Source organism: Pongo pygmaeus, chromosome 5 (assembly GCF_028885625.2).
Source record: "Pongo pygmaeus isolate AG05252 chromosome 5, NHGRI_mPonPyg2-v2.0_pri, whole genome shotgun sequence".
NCBI classification, from domain to species: domain Eukaryota; kingdom Metazoa; phylum Chordata; class Mammalia; order Primates; family Hominidae; genus Pongo; species Pongo pygmaeus.
In genome coordinates this window covers 159,006,623-159,032,368 of record NC_072378.2, presented here as the reverse complement: position 1 = coordinate 159,032,368, position 25,746 = coordinate 159,006,623, and the positions used below count along the sequence as shown (strand labels likewise).

Genomic DNA, 25,746 nt, shown 5'->3' with positions numbered 1-25,746 from the left:
CCACCAGAACATTCTGAGGTTGCTGAAGCTCTTTCACCTCTCTTGAAAACTAGAGTGTGTCTCCTGGGACAAGACAGGTTTCCAGACCCAGGGAACCCAGGACTTTCTCATGAAGTTAGCTGCAGGGCAGAAAGTAGGGAGACAAAGGGCTGAGCCAAAGCAGTTACAGATGAATAGAAAATGGAAAAAACCCTGCCACAATCAGGAAATGAAAAATTACATAAAAGAACCAAAAACATCCTGGTGAATCAGATTCTTTTACAAATGCAAGGGGAAGCTAGAGGATTCGTGCACATACTAAATGTGCTCTGGGCATTCAACGCCTAGATCTATCTCAGGGAAAAGCCTGCTTGTGATCAGGAAACTGAGATGACGTTCTCTGGAGAGCAGCTTTGGGCACACAAGGAAACCAAAAGGCAAGGCACTAACATAAACAGTCAAAGTAGTAACAAAGATGATAGTGTCTCAAGCTTCTTAGGACAGAAGCATCATTGTAATATTGTAAAAATAAAGATGACGACATGAAATTTCCACAGCTCCTCACCTGAACTGCACCATTCTTGTATTTATTTTTAAAATAAGTTTTTTTGAATTGTATTGCAAGGTGGCTTTCCCCAACAGAAAAGTGGGTTGTTGCCCCTGCAGAGCTGACCTATGATGCTTTCGGAGACTGCTCAGGGACTCAGCAAGCAACCTGGGGCACTCCCAGGCTCTGTCTACGAGATGGGCTATCTATTTGAGTCAAGAATGAATCCAAACGTTTACAAGCAAACTCTCAGGGACTTCTTTTTTTTTTTTTTGAGACAGAGTTTCACTCTTGTTGACCGGGGTGGAGTACAATGGCACGATCTCGGCTCACTGCAACCTCCGCCTCCTGGGTTCAAGTGATTCTCCTGCTTCAGCCTCCTGAGTAGCTGGGATTACAGGCATGCGCCACCATGCCCGGCTAATTTTGTATTTTCAGTAGAGATGGGGTTTCTCCATGTTGGTCAGGCTGGTCTCAACTTCCCAACCACAGGTGATCCACCTGCCTCGGCCTCCCAAAGTGCTGAGATTACAGGCGTGAGGCACTGCGCCTGGCCAGGACTTCTTCTAATGCAGGTGCAAAGTTATAATGAGATGATTGTCATCTGCAAAGGTGAATCACTCTTTCAAAAAAGATTAAATTCCATATAAATAATGCCATTTCTTGTTCCAACGATTATGGAGCTACATAAACGATTATGGAGCTATATCAAGGGATATAGCAACGTATGTGAGCGCCTCTGATGATTTAGCATAAAGCAGTCCTGAGCCACATGACGGGCACAGCCGCGACCAGGGACACAGGCTATCTCATAAAGTACTAGCATGAAGAATTCAGCAGTGGGACGAAGAAAGAATAACCCTGAATTGTTCAGTGTCAGCCAGGAGTATGTGAGTTTTCTGCAGGAGTTGAATTCCTAGGGCAAGAGTTTAAAATTTTCAGAAATTAGTGGGAAAATCAAAGTAAAAGAAAATACTCATTCAATTTCTACATGTCATTATGACAAAGAAGAGAAGGATACAGAAGCCTAGATATAGTCAGGACAGAACTTTTTTGTTTCAGAAACTTTTTGTAAACGATGTCTGTCTTATTTAAAAAATAATCCCCAGTATCTTTGCCCAAGACTTGAGTAATAATTTTGTTTGAATCTCCTATTTTTAAATTTGTTTCAGAATACAACCTAAAAGCAACAAACTAATGCTCTACTCAGTAGGCCTCTTTTCCCTTTTCCTAAAGCTCGTGGCCCAGAGTCTCTAATCTCACCCTCACAGGCAACGGGGAGTTCTAGAGCACACAAGAGGTCCGTACTCTGGAAGCATCTATGTTTCTTCTCAATGATTTTGGGGGGTGTGGGTTTTCGGTCTCTGACATGTTTTACACAAAGAAATTCAGCACACCTACAACTATTCTCCTTTAGCCAGAAAATCTTATGGATCTTTTTTGGTAAAAGTCTGGAAGGTTATATGAAGTCAGTGAAAATTTATGTCTTTTGTGTTAACAAGAAGCCCTTTGTGTGGTATTACTGGGTCAAAAAGAGGCAGCTAAATTTTAACAGAAAAAGAAAGGTGTGCTTATCAAGCACCATATATATTGCAGCTACTGTTTGGAGTCTGAAGTTATCCAGTCCTTTGTCCCTTAGATTACCATGTGCATGATTCACCTCTTTATTAGTCATTAGACATGCATGTTGTATATGTGCATACACACGTGCATGTGGAGCAGTGAGGGGTGGAGGAAAGAGAAACTAATTAATTAGCAAAGTGTGTGATGATAAAATAACAGGTACATTTTTTTTTTCCTTTAAGAAGTATGTTTCACTGCAAGGACCGAAAAAAAGGGGCACGTACTCAATGAGGACGACGTGGGCAAATCTTATCAGGTCTGCCTGCAGGAGCAGATGGCATCAATGACTGAAACCACCTGCCTCAAAAATTCCCTCCTCATTTTCTCAGTGTGCTTAATGAAATGATAAAAAGAGAAAATTCTGCAAAACAAAAACAAAGCTCAGGGGTTGAAGCTTTTAATTTCAAGGCAAGTGTGGGATGAAATGAGTGCCTCTGGGAGTCTGCTTTGCCACTGAGGGATGAACTGGCTTGGGCAGAAAATTCCTGAACTCATGATTGAATTATTTCTACTCAGGAAAAGAGCAGAAGTCATAACAATGGGTAAAAACCCCAAGCAAAGTGAATCAATTCCCTCCTTATTGCATGATGAAGAGAAGTCCCTGTTCTGAAGGAAGAGAATCTGAAGAAGGCAGAACTTCCTCAGCAAACCACTGCCAAGCAAAATCAGAGCCTAACCCTCCCCAGAACCCGGCCTTTGAGCTCACAGACACACCTGCAGTGAAAATGAAGTGTGCTGGCTGATGCAGAAGAGGCCTGGGCAGGGACCAAGAGCTATGTGGAATTCTAGGTTCTTTTGCACAGGATGTAAATTCCAGTGCTGGTGATACACTAAAACAATAGTGCGAGTTACCTTCCTTCGCTGCTAAAGTTCTTTAGTGATATTCCTCTGAGACAGTACTAGAGAAAAACCAAGTGGACTGGAGACCTTTTTAATTTCCTCTATGAGACAAGTGGCTGACCTGTCTGTAATAGAACAGATGACCCCAGGCTAAAAACATTACCATGTGCCGTCTCCGACAGTATTCTGGTTGTCTCATCCCAGTATTTACCAGCATAGCCCGTAAGATAGTGGATAAAAAAATAAGTTACAAAACAAAAATGATTGCTATTCATACCACATGTAAAGGCTAAGTCCTTAAAACATTCTGATCCCAAGAGAGAAAAGGTAAATTGCCTACATATAGCACTGTCGGGGCACAGAGAACGACATCCTGAGTACGGTGCTTTGGTACACTGAGCATTTTTTTTTCTTTTTTTTTTTTTTTTGAGATGGAGTCTTGCTCTGTCGCCCAGGCTGCAGTGCAGTGGCGTGATCTCAGCTCACTGTAACCTCCACCTCCCAGGTTCAAAGCAATTCTCCCACCTCAGCCTCCCGAATAGCTGGGATTACAGGCACACACCACCATGCCTGGCTAATTTTTGTTGTTTTTTAGTAGAGATGGGGTTTCACCATGTTGGCCAGGCTAGTCTCGAACTCCTGACCTTGTGATACAACCACCTCAGCCTCCCAAAGTACTGGGATTACAGGCGTGAGCCATCGTGCCCGGCCTGAGCATTCTGAATTAAAGGCAACTGGAAGGCCTTAGAACAGAGGTGTCCAATCTTTTGGCTTCCTTGGGCCACACTGGAAGAAGAATTGTCTTGGGCCACACATAAATACACGAATACTAACAAGAGCTGATGAGCTTAAACAAACAAACAAAAAATCTCATAATGTTTTCAGAAAGTTTACCAATTTGTGTTGGGCCACATTCAAAGCTGTCCTGGGCTGCATGTGGCCCACAGGCTGCAAGCTGGACAAGCATGCCTTAGAAGTTGCTTCAGAGCCAAGGACTTTCTGATCTTCTCCTGCTTTCCCCAAATAACCAGGAAAGACTTAACCACCAGAGAAGAGAATAAAAGTTGTCGAAACCTTTGGTCACAGGAAGAGTTCTACCCCTCACCTTCCCATAACTTATAAGTCCCGTTCAGTTCCTAAGAATTATTAACAAGGTAACGTCTACCTCCTGGGTCCATTCATTTCCCCTAGAAATCACTTACTACTAATCATGATTGCCTACCCACCTCCCCATTTCCCTCCTTCCCATGGAAAGGGTATAAAAACTTCAACCATGTGGCCTTTGAGTCTCTTATTTTATGTGGGTCCTATGCTTATTCACATTAATATATTTCTATGCCTTTTCTCCTGTTAATCTGTCTACTGTCAGTCATTTCAGGGAACCTTCAGAGAGGACAGAAGGGAAGCTTTTTCTCTGTCCTTACAGCACCTACTTGATGGCACCAGCTCATTTCGATTTAATCTAACTTTCTGAAACTAGGAAGACACAGAACAAAAGCATCCTGCGAATAATTTTTTTTTTTTTTTCAGACGGAGTCTTGCTGTGTTACCCAGGCTAGAGTGCAATGGCGCAACCTCAGCTCATTGCAACCCCTGCCTCCCAGGTTCAAGTGATTCTCCTGCCTCAGCCTCCCAAGTAGCTGGGATTACAGGCATGCACCACCACGCCTGGCTGATTTTTGTATTTTTAGTAGAGACAAGGTTTGGCCATGTTGGCTAGGCTGGTCTCGAACTCCTGACCTCAGGTGATCCACCTGCCTTAGCCTCCCAAAGTGCTGAGATTACAGGCGTGAGCCACCGTACCCCGCTGAAAGCATCCTGTAAATAACTGAAAACATTTTTAGGTTATATTTAGATATCTAGTTAGGTAATAATTAAAATGTTAAATTTGCCTGTATTTTTAGAAGGAAAACTCAAGGAAAAAAATTTCACATTTGGGAGGGCCACTTTGGGTCACCTCCCCAAGTTACCTAACGTGTGCTTCTACCTATATTGCACATATGTTTGCAAAACGTTAGAAATGCTGCTCCAGGATGGGCATGGTGGCTCACGCCTGTAATCCCAGCACTTTGGGAGGCCCAGGTGGGTGGATCACCTGAGGTCAGGAGTTCAAGACCAGCCTGACCAATACGATGAAACCTCATCTCTACTAAAAATACACCAGGCGTGGTGGCATGTGCCTGTAATCCCAGCTACTTGGGAGGCTGAGACAGGAGAATCACTTGAAACTGGGAGGCAGAAGACCCAGTGAGCCAAGATCATGCCACTGCACTCCAGCCTGGGCAACAAGAGCAAAACTCCATCTCAAAGAAAAAAAAGAGAAATGCTGCTCCAATACCTTGGGCATGTTCAAGGCATAAAAAATAAAGTTTCCATAAGCAGGGTGGTAAAAAATTGGAAAAATTCCCCCTGTAAAGAATACAAAGGAACTGAGTGGTAATTATATTATGTTCAGCCTTCATCAGATATTTGGTACAGAAACCAAGTTCAGGATTCCAGAACTAGAGGCAGGTTCTCAAAAAATTAATAAACTTGGTTTAAAGGTTTAAAAATAGAATTTTGAAGAAAAAAGTTCAGCATGGATTATAAATACATTAGGAATTTATGTTGATCATCCTTGTGTTTTAGCTCCATGAAAGACAGAACATTCAGAAAAAAATTTACAGACAAGCACAGGAATTTAAGTTCATCATCACCACAAAAAATATGTACTCAACTCCTACCGGGGCCTATGTGTGATAAAAAGGACTTCAACGTCATTCATGTCCCTCAGGAGTTTACAGCCTAAGTAATTCCTTATAATTACAGTCCTGAGACAGTAAATTGGGATGCCCAAAAGAGGGTGTGTAATATGTTTCTAAAAATATTCTATAGTTTAAAAATAGAATAATTACTTAGCAGGGGGTGCAGAAGCAGGTATGATTCTTGCCAACCAACAGTTAAATATATAGACTTGATTCTTTTTTTTTTTTTGAGACGGAGTCTCCCTCTGTTGCCCAGGCCGGAATGCAGTGGTGCGGTCTCGGCTCACTGCAACCTCCGCCTCCCAGGTTCAAGCGATTCTCCTGCCTCAGCCTCCCAAGTAGCTGGGACTATAGGCACACGCCACCACGCCTGGCTTTTTTTTTTTTTTTTTTTTTTCTGAGACAGAGTCTTGCTCTGTCACCCAGGCTAGAGTGCAGTGGCTTGATCTCAGTTCACTGTAACCTCTGCCTCCCAGGTTCAAGCAATTCTCCTGCCTCAGCCTCCCGAGTAGCTGGGATTACAGACACCTGCCACCACGCCCAGCTAATTTGTGTATTTTTAGTACAGACGGGGTTTCACAATGTTGGCCAGGCTGGTCTTGAACTCCTGACCTCGTGATCTGCCTGCCTCGGCCTCCCAAAGTGCTGGGATTACAGGCGTGAGCTACCATGCCCGGCTTTTTTTTTTTTTCTTTTTGTGAGACAGAGTCTTGCTCTGTCACCCAGGCTGGAGTGCAGTGGCGTGGTCTCGGCTCACTGCAAGCTCTGCCTCCCGGGTTCATGCCATTCTCCTGCCTCAGCCTCCCGAGTAGCTGGGACTACAGGCACCCGCCACCACGCCCAGCTATTTTTTTGTGTTTAGCTAATTTTTGTATTTTTAGTAGAGATGGGGTTTCACCATGTTTGCCAGGCTGGTCTCGAACTGCTGACCTTGTGATCCACCTGCCTTGGCCTCCCAAACGGCCGGGATTACAGGAATGAGCCACCGTGCCTGGCCTAGACTTGATTCTTTACATCCCTGTGATTGCTGAATAATTCAAGCAAGCAGCAGTAGCACACGGTAATGACTCCCTAGACCGATGGCCAGTTTTGAATGACAGTAGCGAGTTACACCAAAGTTCCTGGCTTGTCTCCTATATCCTCATTCAGATTATAGGAGGTCCCTTAAACATCAAGGGTCAGAGGCAGCCCAGGTATTGAATTTTAAAACCTTTTTACCTTGTAGCATTCAACCCTGAAGAGACAGATTGTTTTTCCATAGAACTCACATCAATGGGGTCAACAACATCAGCAGTACTCTCGAACTGCAAAATTCACAACACTCCAAATGCCTATGCCCACTGATTTTCTTTTGAGATACCAACACTCATAATATCTATCAGGAAGGTATCAGCACTTGACTGCTGCCCTCCACATCAATGCCTCAGTCTAGTAATTGCAGAACCTCCACAAGTCTTTCAAGGTAACTTTATCGCACAATGATCAGTTCCTTAATAAGCCTGCCAGATTCTTAAAATTACAGGGTCTTCTGTGTAAATGATGTCTTGTGCACCATCCGCTGCCTTAGGGATGGCAGGTGCTGCAGTCTGTTTATTGTGCAGACACGCATAAGCCAGATGCAAACATACTTATACACCTGAGAGAGGATCATTCTTGTCATAGTGAGGAAAAGAGCAGGCTAAGACAAAGACTGAATGTCAGGAATCTCCCTTTGAGATAAGACTAGGTATGGACTTGTCAGATAAGCAAAGGAGTGAAGAGGGAGTGGCTTTAGTTCACAGACTCCATGAAGCCCAGAAGGGGTCACCATAGAGGACAGGAATCAGTAAGTACAGGGTGTACAAGACCGGCCTTGAGGCAAACACACACAGGCCCGGTCTGCAGGTTTGGAGTGTGTGCAGCATTCTGTACCTTTCAGCCCTGAGCGGATGACCGTGGGAGACAAGTCATCGTAGTTGTTCATTAAGCTGATGTCTCCCGAGGTGAAGCTGACGGTGAGCAGAGGCTTGATGTTCTGCACTGGGATGGGATATGCTGCCGGACCATCTGCAGGAACACAAGTGCCAAGTGAAAAGGAGGGAAGCACACCACCCAAATCCAGGTTCCCAAAGCTGCAATCTTGCATGGTGCCTTAGAAATTGCCTGACAATGCAGATCCTACTCTGGGAATGAAGCATTCTATATCATTCAGGAACTACACAAGGGCCATCAGTGGGCACTAACAGAGAATTCGTGAGTAAGAAGCAAGACACTAGAGACACAGCCCTGGGGGCAATTGGTGAGTGGTGAGAATATGTGTGAAAGTTTACTAACTTGATGTTAATGTGTTACACAGTTCTAATGATATATAGACATAAATTATTTTAATGTCATACAACATCCAAGGATGGTAGGAGGAGGGATAAAAACATTTTCTTAATTCTGGTCTAAGAGAGAAAAAAGTTGCTTTTCAAGACTAAATCCTCTTTCATTGAATGTTACAGGAAATAAGCAGCCACAGAGGCCAGCCTAGATCTGGAGAGAAGGCTGGGCTAAATGTGGCTCATAGAGGCTTGCTGCACCTGCGGAGCACAGCCGGCATAAGGAAAACCCTGCTCTGGAGCCTCATGCAGACATTAAGGAAGGAGCCATGATGGACCATGGACTTGGTCTTTCACAGGGTGTTTGAAAAAGCAAAAGTAAGCCCTTCCTAGATGCCTAGATAGATCAACGTTTTCAGAAGGCTCTGTAGGCTTCACAGCCACACTGGGCTCATCTTAGCAGCCATCGAGGTGGGCCTACCTGCCATTTGTCTACAGAGGAAGCCCAGTTATTGCTTTGCTTTACATCATGACACTGCACTATACCGATCTCCGCACTCAAATTCCCTAGGCCACTAAGAAGAACCCTGTTGCACGTGAAAGGTGAACACCTGTCATCCTCTAAACTGCCCCCCTGCTTCTGAGAAGGGCAACTGCCTGGAGGAGCAACCAGGGACTGAACTCTGTTCTTGGATTTACTCTGGACTTGCTTTATAAACTTGGTCTCTGGGTCCTGATTTTTTTCTTTTCTTTTCTGTTCTTTTTCTTTTTTTTTTTGAGACGGAGACTTGCTCTGCCGCCCAGGCTGGAATGCAGTGGCACGATCTCGGCTCACTGCAGGCTCCACCTCCCAGGTTCAAGCCATTCTCCTGCCTCAGCCTTCGGAGTAGCTGGGATTACAGGTGCCCACCACCATGCTTGGCTAATTTTTTATTTTTTATTTTTTATTTTTTTTTATTTTTAGTAGAGAAGGGATTTCAGCGTGTTAGCCAGGATGGTCTCGATCTTTTGACCTTATGATCCACCTGCCTCGGCCTCCCAAACTGCTGGGATTATAGGCCTGAGTCACCGTGCCCAGCCCCTTGTTTTCTTTTTTTTTCAATAATAAAATGGGGGCAAGTAAATCTAGATTTGACCCACTAAAGAGGAGTTCTAAGAGTATGCTGAATCCATGTGATGAAGACACTGACTTTACTATTATGAGGCTGTAGAAATATGACCAACACTTCTCTCAAGGCTGGTATCCTATTAGGAAAGGGGATGGTTAATTCCTAAGTTGCTTTATGGGTGCTAGGAATACCCATAAAAAGCCCCCAAGCCACTGGTCCTAAAACACTACCACTAATCTCAATTGTTTTTCATGTGTGAATGCCTTCTCCTAAAATGAATAAATGAATGAGTATGTGTGTATACACATACGTGTCTGCTGCTGGGAAGCATAACACACTGTGACAGGAAAGAGAAGACAACACGAAATATTGCAGGTTCTAATGGAGGCAGACAATTTCTCTAATTTCCCCTGGAAAAGCCCTTCACAGGACAACATGCCCCACAATGGCAGGAAAGGTTAGAAAGCACCCACTGTGCCCTTTGACTATGAAGGGCACACAGCAGTGTAAGCACAGCTGTGCCAGGCTAAGGATAGAAGCCTGCGGCAGTGTGACCACTTCTAATCAAGAAGCCAGTCCCATTCCCCAAAACGAGGTGGTTACAGCTAGGCAGGAAGGCTAAATTCTAGTGTTCTATACCATGGAGGATGACACGTTAACAATAACATATTATCATATTATATAGTTTCAAATACCTAGAACGAGGATATTGAATGTTCCCAACACAAAGAAATGATAAATGTTTGAGATGATGAATATGTTAACTAAAATGATCTGATCACTATACATTATGTGTATCAAAATATCACAATGTACCTCATGAATATGTACAATTATTGTATCTCAATTTTTTTAAAAGAGATGGGTACAGGGATGGGATGCTGGTGAAAAGCCAAGTGAGTAGGCCAGTGCTGTACACTGATTCTGGAGACCTGCTAGAGGTTAAGGTGGCTGGAATTTGAAGTCATCCCCACCAAGAGTATTCAACACCAAGTGGAGTATACAGAGAGGCAGCAGGTCTTTTAGACCTGAGAAGGAGGAGAGCTTCTGGCTGAAATAAAGAGGATAGACAGAAATGTGGAGTTATCTGCCCAAGGTGCTGGCCTTCATTATGGCAGAACAAATCCTTTTCTCATGCACCTAAAGCTGCGGACTTTAATAACATGGGGATTTGGATATATCACATATTAAGTTATAACAATAGCACAGCATTTTTCATCTTTAGCTTTCTTTCTTGTCACTAAGCAGCTAAGCCCCACAATAACTCAGGGACACAGGAAGAGCCATGTGTCTCACTTTATATCTAGGAAAAGCTAAGCGAATTAAGTGTAATCAATTTGACCAGTGATTCTGAGAAAAGGGACAACAACAGGGAGACAGTCACATCTAGATGAGGCCAGCCCTACCTTGCATTTCAGCTTGATAACTCTTCCCAGGAAGCCTGGGTGCCGTAGGTGTGGTGGCCCTTCACCCTCCCTCCTCTACATCAGTCTACTCCGTTCCAACGCCCTTCCTTGTCCTTCTGGTCAGTGACAAGGAAAGTAGGGCCAATGAGTACCTTGGGGAGGTGCGTAGTCATCTGAGTCCGTGTCGCTCTCGCTGCTGTCCTCCACCAGGAAGATCGGGTAGTTCCAGGACATGCCGAGGACACCATCTGACTCGTGCAAGAGGACGTGGGCCAGCATCCTGCCGTGGCAATCCATGACAATCACCTGCCCATCGGCCGTGCCAAACAGCACCTGCAATCCAGGACGGGGACCTCTGACCAAGTGGCAGCAAGGGCCAGTTTCTGGCACACCTTGTTGCCTCGATTTGTTTTAGAAAGACAATATAGATTTAGAACTAAAAATAGCTAGTTAAGTAACAACAGCATAGTGACACAAAATGTTAAGTAGAACCTCTGCTGGCTATTCCTGCAAGAATTTTAGTCCTTTAATACTGAAATGTAACTAACAGCAGAATGAGTATATTATATTGCATGGACATTTTCAAATAATACCAGCAAAATCACTGTTATACTGTTTGTAGGGGTTTTGCTTTGTATTTTTGATTGGAGGAGAGGAGTTAGGAAAATATTCATTTACTTTTCTGGAAAACGAAGAAGCAGCAGCGATTTGTTGTTATAATTTTCTCAAATTTAGAAGAAAAAGCTTAGGTTTATGTTTGACCAAAGAGAAAATACATTGGGTTATGTAAGCATGTTATATAACCATATCTGGAAAAGAAGATGCTCCTGAAACAATGTTTTATTTCCAATGTTGAATGTTTTACTTCACTGAGAAGAATAATGGTATTCATGTATTAATTTATAATTAATTTAAGGATGTAGTAATGGTATTAAAATATTAAGCACTTACTTTGCACTAAACACTATGCTGAAAGCTCTACCTCATTAACTGTCAAAACCATGAGTTAGGCGCTAGTTTTGCTGGTGTGGCCCAGGTGGGCTTTTGCTACCACAGTGTGCTGAGGGCTGCTCCTCAGACACCTTCCTTGTCCTCACCCATCTCAGAGCACATACTCAGGAGCATGCTGGGTAATACAGACAGGTACATGGCCAGAGCTAAAGAACAATCTGGGTAGAGGAAGACTGGATGCTCCCCTCCATGACAGCAGCAAAGGAGCACTTCACAGCTGCCGAACATCCCCCCTGCCGCCACCAACCAACCAACAACACTAGTGGTGCCACCAGTGGGACATCCTGAGAGGAATCTTGGAGCCTGGGCAGCAGGACCTCCACCAAGGTGCATCACATTGCATTATCTTCTGCTTTGTGTGATGGTCTCTGCAGTTTCTGCATTGGTTGCCATTAAAAACTTTACATCTTTTGTGTCTAATGGGATCTGTCTATCCGTCAGCATCTCATTGCAACAATCATGCAAGTTATCTCCATTTTACAAACACACAAGCAACTTAAGAGAGGCCAAGTAGGCTGACAAAGGCATTAAGTGATCAAGCCAAGGCTGTCTGACTAGAAAGGCTAGAATTTACCCAAAGGGAGAGCTGGTTAAGGCTTTTTCAATTTTTGCTTCTTTTTGCTTGAGATTTTAATGTGAAGCTCCTTGGGGGCAGAGACAGTCCACAGCTATATCCCTGGCACCTAACAGAGCTTTGTGTACAATGCAGGCACTCAATAAATATTTATTGCTAAATGAATGCATTAAAGTCAGTGACAAGCAAAAGGCAATTTTAGGATATAAATACTGATGACTAAGAGACTGCCTGCAGAAAGTTCACAGAATTCACAGTTATTTTAGAATAAATTGTTCATCAAATATTCCTTTAAATATGATCTATATTTTAATGAATGAACACTAAAAAAGGCTAAAACAATTTGCCTCCAGACACAGCAATTAATTCATTACAATATGCTGTTTTCAGGAAAGACATAACTACTAGGAACACCATGAAATTCATTTTAGAAAAAGGTGAAATTTTAGCTGTCAACAAAAAAAATTACTATCTGATAGCATGTCTACAAAGCCTTCATGTGACACAGGCGTAGGGATCAAGACACCGGAGCATGGGTCACGGACCTGCTGAAGTCCTGGAAGAGGCAGATGTTTAATGTGCTTGGTGAGCAATTTTCAATGACAATAAATATGAAACATGACTTCTTATAACTTTAACTGAGCTGTACCCATTACCACATTTATCACTATCCTCATCCCTTTACTGTGGGATTGTGTGATTTCTGTCTGACCCCTAGTTACACTATAAACTTTTGAGGCGATGGACTATTATGGACTGAATGTTTATGAGCTCCCCGCCTCCCCAGTTTATGTTGATGGTATTTGGAGGTAAGGTCTTTGGGGGATGGTTCGGTTTAGACAAGGTCATGAGGGTGGGGCGCCCACGATAGGATTAGCGCCCATGTAAGAAGCGTATGAGAGACCCCAGCTTGCAAGTGCTCTTGCTACACCCAAGCACTGAGGAAACGCCATGTGGGGACCCAGGGAGAATGCAAGCCAGGAGTCAGCCTCCACCAGGAACCAAATGGGCTGGCACTTTGATCTGAGGCTGGCCAGCCTCCAGAATTGTGAGAACTCAATGTCTGTTGTTTAAGCCCCTTGGTCTGTGGTATTTTCTTATAGCAGCCCAAGCTGAGACCTGAACCACATCAGCTTTGCTCAACAGTACCTCCCTAGGCCCTGTCATGATGTACAACACACAGGAGTATTTGCAAAAGGGAGGAAATGCCTCTGCATTGAAAGGTCTTTTGAATTAATACTCATTTTTCCATTTTAGAGAAGAAAGGACAGATGAAAGAACATACATATAATTCCTGAATAAGGACTGATTCAGTTATCAGAGTTTAGTATCACACTAAAGAAAAACAGAACAAAAAGGGCAGGCCCCAAATCCACTACCATTAATGAATTGCAACTACAGTTCCCACAGGAAGACAAAAACACTATTAAGATTGGAAAAAATGGGAAACGCAGCACTGACAGTTTAATTGTCAAGCAATGATGGAAGAAGTTACTCTGTTTTGGAACAAGTATGTCACAGATTACTGAAGAACAGTGATACAACATGAAATCAGACTTTTAAAAATCTCTTCCATTACAAGTTCTTTCCATGCCTAATGACTTTTAATGAGATAAAGCTTACGTGAGCAAAGGACTTCAGAACAAGATAGAGAGCCTAATAATAATGAATACACATATGGCAAGTGCATCAATCTCTGCTGCTTCTGCTCCCTAATGTTGGTCAAGTAATGAATGTATTCTGAGTGGGCTGGTGCTCCTGTTTCTAGAATTCTCCATGCTAGTGCTCCCCAGGCTTGGCTCTAGGCCCTCTTCTCTCTAGGAAACCACAATCATGCCTGTAGCCTCAAGGATCCCATTCATAGCTGACTCCCTGCCCAGGCCTCTGTCCTGAGCCTCAGACTCTCATATCCAACTGCATTCCTGCCATCTCCCCAAGATGTGCCAAAGGCCCTCAGTGTCAACATGTCTAAGATGAAACGCATGATTGCATCCTTTCCTGAGCAACACACACACAACCAGACCCCATCAAGCAAGGACTGAGGCTTGTGCTTTATCTCCAATGTCTAGTACATCAGCTGGTTCACGGCAGGTGCTCAGACATCATGTGTGAAGGCTTCTGGGCCCCACCACACAGAATTAATCTTGCTCTAATCATGGCCTCCACAGCATTCTGAACTTGGTTCTGGTTTTGCATGCCTGTCTCCCAGTAAACCACAAGCATCTCAAGGGCAGGTCTGCACTCCCAGGTTCTCATTCACTCAGTGACTCAATGAATATAAATAAATTTCTGTCCAAATCTTTGCCCAAGTTTTCCTACAAATGAAGGAGCAATCTCCTTCCATTCTTCTTTATAAACCAATTCTCAAATCCTCCCATAAAACTACCCCCAAAAAACACTTTCAAGGATGAATCATGTACATTTCTGTCCCATATTTTCCTGCTGTTTCCTGTGATGAACTGTAGGCTTCAGGTATGGGCAGGGCCAGTGCTCCCTCTGTAATGCATATACCAGGACCAAACAAGCAGTAGAGACATACAGGTCAAGTCATACCAGTTCAATGGCTGCCTCGCTGGGTTTGGTTTACTTTGCAGCCTTGTATATACTCACTGCAGGGCAGTTTCTAATAGCAACACGGCCAGGCACCATGGCTCACACCTGTAATCCCAGCACTTTGAGAACCTGAGATGGGAGGATCACTTGAAGCCAGGAGTTTGAAACCAGCCTGGTCAACAAGGTGAGACCCTGTCCTCTACAAAAAAACAAAAAAATGTATCAGGCCATGGTGGTGAGCACCTGTAGTCCTAGCTCCTGGGGAGGCTGAGGTGGGAGGATCACTGGAGCCCAGGAGTTGGAGGCAGCAGTGAGCCATGATTGCGCCATGCACTCCGGCCTGGGTGACTGAGCAAGAGACTCTGACACACACACATACACACACACACAAAGCAATGCAATAATGATATCCACATATAATCTCTTTATTTCAAGGTACTCCATTCTAAACTATTTTTAGATGCAATTATTTAAAAATAAACACAATTATTATCAATAGTTTAAAATAAACCAAGCCACAACCAAAGGAGAAGACAGGATATAAAATCATTCAAAAGATTTCTATTTTGGAAGCCGTAGTATCTCATCAGTACCTTTGTCTTTGGACCCTACACATCTAAATTGTTGAATAAAACCATGTTGGGAAATGTCAACTTCAATAACACATGCTTCCAAAAATGTTCACTCTTTTGTAACAGAGTTTAATTTGTAGTATTGGAACTAGTTCCCACTTATTTGCTTTTATGACTGAAGCCTGGGGGAATACATTAAAAAACTGATTACGAATCCCTCCTAGTGACCTTAGCACCTTTGGTGGCACGCATGTGTAGCTGCAGATAGAGAAATGAAAAAATAGCCATGATGCGTCTCCTTTTCTTTGGAAGGAACTCTTTTTGTTCTGAGATGCGGCAAAAGTAAAAAAAAAAAAAAAAGAAAAAAAGAAAAAAATTTTTTTTTTTTTTTGAGACAGAGTCTTGCTCTGTCACCCAGGCTGGAGTACAGTGGTGCAATCTCGGCTCACTGCAACCTCCGCCTCCCAGGTTCACGCCATTCTCCTGCCTCAGCCTCCTGAGTAGCTGGGACTACAGGCTTGTGCCACCACGGCCGGCTAATTTTTTGTATTTTTTAGTAGAGACGGGGTTTCACTGTGTTAGCCAGGATGGTCTCAATCTCCTGACCTTGTGATCAGCCTGCCTTGGCCCCCCAAAGTGCTGGGATTACAGGCGTGAGCCATCGCACCCGGCCAAAAAATTTTTTAAGACCTCCCTGTTGGGTTTCAGAATACTGGCCTTCAGATGTGCTTCAAGGCCAGACTTGAATATTTTGCAACTAAATAAACAGTTACTGAAATCAGACAGTTGTAAATGACAGAACTGCTCAACTGATTAACAGAATATTTCCTGTTTTTTTTTTTTTTAAAGATGAAATGTAATTTCACAGTTGACTATAACAATCACTCCTAAATCTGTATCTTCAGGCTAAACATGTAATTTGGAAGTCATCTCATCTCTTCAATGAAGAAAAGACCACTTGTAAACTAACCTATTAAGATGAGAGACTCTCCCATGTCGAAAGATTTTCAGAGAAGAAGATATTCTGCCTCAGACCTCAAATTTAATGTTAAATGATTCCCATTACCAGAATATTCTTCTCCAAATCTTTCAGGCTCCATTTTTAAGTTTATTCACCCTTCTAAGACATACCCATATATCAATTTCTAGGAGTAGAGAATAGTCTGACTACAGAACCAATATAAAAATGCATTTACGGCCAGGCATGGTAGCTTATGCCTGTAATCCCAGCACTTTGGGAGGTCAAGATGGGCAGATCATTTGAGGTCAGGAGTTCAAAACCAGCCCGGCCAACATGGTGAAACCCCATCTCTACTAAAAATACAAAAATTGGCTGGGTGCGGTGGCTCATGTCTATAATCCCAGCACTTTGGGAGGCCGAAGAGGGCAGATCACAAGGTCAGGAGATCGAGACCACCCTGACCAACATGGTGAAACCTGGTCTCTACTAAAAATACAAAAATTAGCTGGGCTTGGTGGTGCACGCCAGTAGTCCCAGCTATTTGGGAGGCTGAGGCAGGAGAATCGCTTGAACCCAGGAGGCGGAGGTTGCAGTGAGCTAACATTGCGCCACTGCATTCCAGTCTGGCGACAGAGTGAGACTCCATCTCAAAAAAAAAAAAAAAGCCGAGCATGGTGGTGGACGCCTGTAATCCCAACTACTTGGTTGGGAGGCTGAGGCAGGAGAATTGCTTGAGCCCAGGAGGTGGAGGTTGCAGTGAGCAGAGATCGTGCCATTGCACTCTAGGAGCCTGGGGGACAAGAGCAAAACTCCATTCAAAAAAAAAAAAAAGCATTTAACTGGAATAGCTCCAGAATGGTACACAAGTAACTGAAAACACATTACCTTTGGTCAGCTCGGGGATAGAAGGAGGGGCCTTTTCATCACATGTCCCGTGGAACATTTAGTATTTTAAACCATGTGAATATACCATTAAAAATACATTTAAATATACACTGAATGAGGAAGAAAGGCACGCGTCAGGAATATAGCCCTATATCAGCTCTTTGAAGTAAGGCATAACTGTCCAGGGTAGCCACTCACCAAGAGGCCTGGGAAGGTGCATGTGTACTTTGATCAGAAGACTGCAAGTGACACTGGAATCTGCTTGGCCTGTTGGTGTGTAGTCCGAGCCTGTTGGGGAAACATCCTATCCTTTGCAAAGAATTGGGCCTGGGGGTCAGCTAGTGGGGCTCATCCTACTTTGAGTCCTAGCGCCATAGTGAGGTTCATCATTCTGCCTCCCAAGTGTTAGCCTGAAATCCCTTCCCATTTCAAAATCTTACAACTCTTCAAAACACATTGAAATATATTTCTAAACATGATGAAAATAGTAATTTCTTCCCATGGCTACTGATAAACTTCTCAACAAATGAGCTGAGAGGAAAGGATTTGCGGATCTGTGCTACCAGTGGCAGCTGGGGAATAGTGGTACAAGCAGACCCAACAGCACTTGTGACCGGTGCCAAAGACAAGCGAAGCTGGACCTCAGTTAATGCAGGAAGGACAAAATTTAATCCATAATAACTGCTGCAGCAGGGAGAATGAGGGAGGAGGAGGGAGGCATAGGCAGTAGTCAGGGAAGCAGAAATAACTGAAAAGCAGGAAGGGGGCTGTCAACGCGATTAGGCTCTCCGGCTTTACTAACTGGAGCTTAACAAAATTAGGCCCCTACTCTCTCACAAAGCCTGGGAGATGGGCCCTATCAAACAGTTGATTCTCTTGGCCCCCTCTCTCTCAGGCAGGAACGTAAGAGAGCTGGAGCAGTCATCCTCGGGACACAGCCTTGAGTTGTTAGAAACGGTGCCAGTGTTTGCTCCAGGGTGTGTGTGTGGGAAGGGAAGATGGTGTGGATGAAACCAGTTATGTCTGAGAGTCTGCAGTATTTAGAGGCCAAGGTTGAGGTCCAGCTGAGAAGAGGGCCCAGAGAGGCCTGACCAGAAGGAGCGAGCCTTTGTCCTGGTGGTGAACACGTGTGAAACAACACATCTCATCCCTCCTAACACATATAAGGACATATTCAATGCCAAGGGCAGGGGCTGTAGAGCAGCAATGCCATGTGGAACCCTAGGAAGATCAATTTTGTAGTTCACCATCTGGCTAAACGCTGGCATTTAGGCAAGATCCCTGTGTCAAAACCAAGGCCATCATCATGCTGTGGTATTGATAAAGATAAATGAAGAAAATCTAACATTGCATTAACAAAAAACTGACTTTAAGAAAGTATATGTGACAAGAGCCAGTGTATATTAATAAATGCCTCTCATCTTTTATTCTTAACCTAATGCTTTTTTTAGATGGAGTTTCACTCTTGTCACCTGGGCTAGAGTGCAGTGGTGTGATCTCGGCTCACTGTAACCTCTGCCTTCAGGTTCAAGCGATTCCCCTACCTCAGCCTCCCGACTAGCTGGGATTACAGCCGTGCGCCATCGTGCCCGGGTAATTTTGTATTTTAATAGATATGGGGTTTCACCACAGTGGCTGTGCTGGTCTCGAACTCCTGACCTCAGGTGATCCACCGCCTCAGCCTCCCAAAGTACTGAGATCACAGGCATGAGCCACTGTGCCTGGCTTATTCAATGTAAATCTCAAGAAAGACTTTTATTTAGCGTATTTTATAATTCATCAATACTGAGTGCTCTATCTGGTGATTCATCGCCTGAGTCCAGAGATAACAAAGGGCGACTTAATTTCTAGACATCTTAACTGTCGTGTCAGTCAACCAAAACACTGACAAAATGAAAAAGTACAAACATAGTAGCTGCACCTGTTTCTGCTAAATAAATATATTTTATTCCACAAAGTGCTCAACAGAATTTCTCAAATATAGGCAAAAAGAAATAACTAAAAATGAACCAGTATCAATAGTTGGATAAAGATAGCCCTGAAGGGTGGGAGGCTATCTCCCAACTTCTTTCCTGAGCAATTCATTCTCCTAACTGTGATTCCCGTGCTCCTTGCTGATTTTGACAAGAGCCATTCCTATATATGTTTAGTTCAGGGCTTAAAATAAAGATGGGCTTCCCTTGTGTGGTATTCACACTACTAAAAAGTCATGGGCACATCTGATGGGAAAGAAGAAAAAGGATCACTCTTTGCATTGGCTTAGACTAAATCTCATTGCAAAGTTGAGTCCTCAGGAGCTATGAGCAGCAGCTCCACTCTTACCAGCCCTTTAACCTCCTTACAGCACACTCACTAGTCACCAGCAAGGGTTTCCAGTGTAGGAGCTGACCATTGAGGTTTTACTTTAGTAGGTTTGTGGATTTTTTTTTTTTTTTTTGAGACAGGGACTCACTCTGTCATCCAGGCTGGAGGGCAGTGACACAATCATGGCTCACTGTGGTCTCAACCTCCTGGGCTCAAGCAATCCTCCCACCTCAGCCTCCCCAGTAGCTAAGACTATATGCGTGCCCCCACACCCAGATAATTTTTGTATTTTTTGTAGAGACAGGGTTTTGCCATGTTGCTGGTCTTGAACTCCTGGACTCCAGTGATCCTCCCGCCTCGGTCTCCCAAAGTGCTGGAATTAGACGTGTGAGCCACCGCGCCAGGTCAGATTTATTTTTTTTAAAGAAGAAACACTCTAGGCCGGGCATGGCGGCGGGCGCCTGTAGTCCCAGCTACTCGGGAGGCTGAGGCAGGAAAATGGCATGAACCCGGGAGGCGGAGCTTGCAGTGAGCCGAGATGGAGCCACTGCACTCCAGCCTGGGCAACAGAGCAAGACTCCGTCTCAAAAAAAAAAGAAACACTCTAGTACAAGAGCTTGCATGAGAGAGATGACCATGTTCTTTTCTTGTATTGAGCACAGTGACTTTTAAGTCTTTGCAGGGAAACTAAAATCTACGCAGTGCCTATAATCACAATCTTAAAAGACCAGGTGCATCAGGATTCAAAACCAGCAGGCTCCTGGAAGGAGGTGAGAGCTGCTCTTTGAGGACGTGACAGCTGCTCTGGGTGGGTGGAGGGAGAGAGTTGCTCTGGGGGGAGGTGAGAACTGCTTAGGGAGGAAGAGAGAGCTGCTCTGTGCCCTGTGTAGGAGTGAGAGCTGCTCTGGGAGGGCAGTTGTTGAGGCTGAATTCTGCTTACAGCCAGCCTTAAAGGGACAGCAGAGGAAAATGTTTTCTTAGGGCAAATAGAAAGCTCATTGCAAATAATGAATTGTGACGTTTTGCTTTTGTGAAGTTTGACTTTTTTCTATCAAAGAATAGGCCTCTTCTATGTGTTAGTTGATATTTATACATCAAATATTGGTAAATTACTTTTTTTTTTTTTTTTGAGACGGAGTCTTGCTCTGTCACCCAGGCTGGAATGCAGTGGCGCGACCTCGGCTCACTGCAACTTCCGCCTCCCGGGTTCAAGCAATTCTCTTGCCTCAGCCTCCTGAGTAGCTGGGACTACAGGCGCGTGCCACCACACCCTGCTAATTTTTTGTATTTTTAGTAGAGACAGGGTTTCACCGTGTTAGCCAGGATGGTCTCGATCTCCTGACCTCGTGATTCCCCCACCTCGGCCTCCCAAAGTGCTGGGATTACAGGCATGAGCTACTGTGCCCAACCTGTAAATTACTTTTCATTATAAATCTGTGGGCCGGGTGCAGTTTTGGGAGACCTAGGTGGGCAGATCACCTGAAGTCAGGAGTTCAAGACCAGCCTGGCCAACATGGTGAAACCCTGTCTCTACTAAAAATACAAAAATTAGCCAGGTATGGTGGTGCGTGCCTGTAATCCCAGCTACTCAGGAGGCTGAGGTAGGAGAATCACTTGAACCCAGGAGATGGAGGTTGCAGTGAGCCCAGATCATGCCACTGCACTCTAGCCTGGGCGACAGAGCGATACTCTGTCTCAAACAAACTAACAAACAAACAAACAAACAAACTGTGGTGTTTTTAGCTGAGAAAGCAAAGGGTTATACTACTGTTTTAAAGTTCCCTTTATACATCCTTTCCTTTCCGACTATGCAAGACAAAGGAAGCCCTCAGCAGGAACACATGCCTCTCTGGTGCTGCAGATGCGCTCCTCCAGAGCCATGAGCAGAGCCAGCCCCAAACTACATGCTTCAATCTAACAAGAACCTCCCTCCAAGTAAGGAACAGATGAGGTGTGATAATGGCACTGTGGTTATGGAAGGAAATGCCACGTTTTGAGGAGATTTACACTAAAGTATGTACTGGTGAAATGATATGCTATCTGGGATTCGCTTTAAATACAGCAAAGAAGAAGAAAAAGAAAGGCATAAAAAAGCAAATGTAAAATATGTGGATTCCTTATTTTTCATGTTACTGAAAATTTTCATAATCAAATTTAAAAATTATATAATTAAAAATCCCTACAGAATCATTTATTTTTTATGATTTTTACAGATGGGGTTTCACTATGTTGCCCAGGCTGAAGTGCAGTGGCTATTCACAGGTGCAATCCCACTCCTGATCAGCACGGGAGTTTTAACCTGTTTTAATGGGAGTTTCTGACTTGAGCCGGTTCACCCCTCATTAGACAATCTGGTGGTCCCCTGCACCCAGGAAGTAAACTGTATTGTAGACACCTGAACAACATAGCAAACCACAGCCCAGAACTGCTGGGCTCAAGGGATCCTCCCACCTTAGCCTCCTGAGTAGCTGGAACTATAGGCACATGCCACCACGCCCAGCCAGAATCATTTATTACTTGGATACTTTGAGGAGTTAGGAAATCTTGAGTTCTAAATTGTACTTCAGTCATGACTTTATCTTTTAAAAGTGAATGAATTATTCTTTTCAACTGACCAATGTTTTAACGTTTACCTGCATATGAGTATCTATAACAGTTCATTTTTCATCCCTTAATATCTCTGAAAAGATATCTGCATACTAATTATTTTTTAAAATATTATTTTTATTTTATTTGAGACCAGGTCTTGCTCTGTTCCCCAGGCTGGAGTGCAGTGAGCGATCACAGCTCACTGCAGCCTTGACCTCCCAGGCTCAAGCAATCCTCCCTCCCACCTCAGCCTCCTGAGTAGCTGGGACCACTGGAATGTGCCACTGCACCTGGCTAGTTTTAAATTTTTTGTAGATATGGGGTCTTGCTACATTACCCTGGTTGGTCTTGAACTCTTGGCCTCAAGCAATTCTCCTGCTCTGGCCTCCCAAAGTGCTAAGATTACAGGCATGATTTTAAGCCTGACCTAAAATTTATTTTTAAACCATTTGAAATAAATGAATTAAAAATTCTGTACTAAAATATTCTTTTAAATAATCCTGTTAAACTAACTACTCAAGTCCTGATTCCACTCTGCTCCAAATAGCAAATAAAGGTCGTATTTCTTGCAAAACATGTATATGAAAAAGCCTTCATCTCACAGACGTCCCAGAGGTGCACAGGCATTCAGTGACTGTTACTGCTTCTCTCCCCAAATGATCTGACAGTGCTTAGCTGCTGTGAAGACACAGTGGCCTCAGGGACATGATCACACTAGCACACAACAGATCACACAGGGTGCAAAATCTCCTTAGCAGATGAGACAGGGCTTGGGACCTACCTTTGGTATCCCAAAGCAAAAAGGATAAACCTTCCCACTTTCTAGGTTTAAAAAACACAAAACTAAATACAACCAGCACTAAGGCTAGAGAATAAAATGCCACCTACTAGTACTGCCATGTGCCATGACCTGAAAAGCTAAAAGCCTTACCATGGTGACTATTTAATACTTATCAGCCTGGACTCTTTCTACTTTATTTGAAATCATGCTTCAAGAGTGTCTAAGAAAATACCAGACTTAAGACTCTCTCCTTTTAAAAAGGTTTAGTATTTATAAAGAAATATTACCTCTACTCCCAGAAAACTAAAATCTGGATATTGCTAGCAAAAACATGTATGAGGTGAAGAATTCTCATTTCAAAAACAACTGCCTTCTAAACAAGGGCAATTTCTATAGAATATTCTTTAAATAGGGAGATTCCTGTAGGTGGGTAGTTAAAATATAATCATGTTTTCAAAAACTCACTTTACCTACATTCTTTCATCCACTATATAAAGTGAAGTATACCTGTACCTGTATTTCAGGAGAACCATTAACCTCCCTTCAAGTGATACATTCTGGTCAAGTTACGTGAAACCTTAAATACTTTCAGTTAAGCTGGTTTGAGCATGATCATCTATAAACGTTAAGTATAAATAAATAGTCTCAGATAGAAACATAGGAAGTGGAATCAACAGGACCTGGTGACTAAGTGAAGGTTGGGCGAGGCACAAGAATCGCTTGAACCCGGGAGACGGAGGTTGCAGTGAGCCGAGATCGTGCCACTGGGTGACAGAGCGAGACTCCACCTCAAAATAAAAAAAATAAAAAAGAGTCCCAGTTTAGGGGATAAAGGATTCCCAGTTGAGGGCACAAACGATGAGCAATTCCCAGTTTAGGGCATAAGTGATAAGCAAGACAGGAGTGCAGCTGAGGGGCCAGAGGGAGGAGAGGCAGGGTGGAGAGGATGCAAAGTTCAGACCACAGTGGACTTGAGCAACATCTACGTCTATCTGGAGTTGCTCTGCAAGCATGGTGGTGGTGGTGACGGTGATGGTGTCGCAGTGTGAAGGACAAGAGCGATGGGCGCGGGATAGGTGTGGGGAGCCAGCAGTGAACAGACGGGAGCTGATGCAGCTGTGGCAATGGAGGAAATCACCCAAAGGATGGAAAAAAGGGAAGAGGTCTGCGGTTAGAACCTAGGAAGGGGGACCGAGTTGGATGGAAAGGCATGCCATATAAGAGCCAGGGAGGGAGATGACAGAGATGGGAGGAGGAGGCGAGATCCAGCTGGGAGAGGCACTGCCAGAAAGGACGTGCCTGGATGTGCTGACAGGGTCCAGAAGACGCCAACCAAGGTAGCCAAGCAGAGGATGGAAGCACCAGGCTGCCAAGGAGACCGCATCTGAGGCCAAGAGCCCAGAGAGAAGCATGCTCTGTGGCTCCTGGGGCAAGAAACAGGAACCACTGACTGAGGAGGGAAGCTGCAAATGCCTGGAAGACATACACAAGATACGCATCTTTGCTTGACCCAGGACAGGCAGCTACCCTGACTGTGGGGGGAAATGGGTGTCACTAACTTCCAGAAGCTTTAACGCCTTGAAATTGTCTTAAGATGATTTAAAAAATGGTTCATGCACCCATATTATGTATGTGCCTCACTGCAGGAGCTCTCCGGAGATGGGGTATCAGAGATGACACAGGGACAAAGCCACAGCCTGGGAAGAGTTCTGGACAGAGCCCGTTGTCTCCCACAGCAGAGAAACGTGTGGGGGCTGCTTCTTGGAGCTCCCCCAGATGGGCAGGAACAAGGAGAGAGTCTTCTTCCCATGCCATTTTATGTATGTGGTAACTTTCATTCAGAAGTTACCACAAAATTCTTCCACATTTAAACTGGAGTCTCAAACTGAAGTTTGGGGCTCTTCTTTTGACCTTTCCTCAGTGGCCTCAGTCACATCAGCTGGTCACCGCCCTAGGAGGACCACACTCAGCCTGGAAATGCTGGGTGGCATATCAGCACGTCTACCTTTTTCATGGAAACATGGCTCAGGTTCTCACTGCATTCTCTAGTTGAAAGGCTTTCCAAGTGAATTGACAGTTAGCTAAGATCCAAAACATGCTGGAAGAATATTTCAAAATGTCAACGTCTCAAATAACTTTCACATATCAAGGGGCAAGGTATTCTCCTAAACCCAAGGAGAACACAGACAATGAAACACTCTCTCTGGCAGACCCTGCTGTGATGCTGGGTGTTTCCAGAACTGCAAAAGCTTCACTGCTGCAGCATTACTCTGGATCCACTTAGGACCCAGATATTTTTCCCAGTCATACTTACATTTATTTGACATTTTCTCTTTGTGTCATTCTGGTTTGCTCCCAAGCCCTATAAAACCTGTTCTATTTATAAATATATCCCAAGTTTATCAAGCTGAGTTTATATCACTATTTCTTCTGTAACTTTTATATTCTCCAAAATATTTTCTATCAGTCTATTATGGACGGAATGGTGTGCCCCAAAGCTCGTATGTTGAATTTTGTTGAACAAATGTGTTGAACCCCAAATGTGACTATTTTTGGAGATGGGGCCTGTAAAGAGGTAATTACAGTTAAATGAGGTAATATGGGTGGGAACCTAATCCAATAGGACTGGTGTCTTTACAGGAAGAGGAAGAGACATCAGAAGTGTGGGTGCACAGAGAAAAGTCCACGTGAGAACACAATAAGAAGGCAGGTGTCTGTAAGCCAAGGAGACAGGCCTCAGGAGAAATGAGACCTGCCAACACCTTGGTCTTGGACTTCCAGCCTCCAGAACTGTGAGAAATACATTCCTGTTGTTGAAACCGCCCAGTCTGTGATATTCTGTCATGGCAGCCCAAGCAAACTAATACAGAGTCCTCACCCACTAAATAAATTCCAGGTAGGATTACATTCCCTTCTTGCAATTTAATGGAAGACAAATTTTAGCCTGAAGTAAAACACATCCTTTGAA

General features: G+C 43.9%; 1 protein-coding gene across 6 annotated transcripts in view; it reads right to left on the bottom strand.

Annotated features, from left to right (window-relative positions):
* The window catches only part of TULP4 (TUB like protein 4), a 287,119-nt gene that overhangs the window by 51,250 nt on the left and 210,123 nt on the right, over window positions 1–25,746 (bottom strand). For all 6 annotated transcript variants that reach the window (XM_054491059.2, XM_063666777.1, XM_063666779.1 and 3 more), the window contains 2 exons: window positions 10,701–10,881; window positions 7,645–7,779 (listed from right to left, as the gene is read on the bottom strand). In XM_054491059.2, coding sequence (XP_054347034.2) covers window positions 7,645–7,779; window positions 10,701–10,881 — 316 coding nt within the window. The remainder of the gene's footprint in view (window positions 1–7,644; window positions 7,780–10,700; window positions 10,882–25,746) is intronic.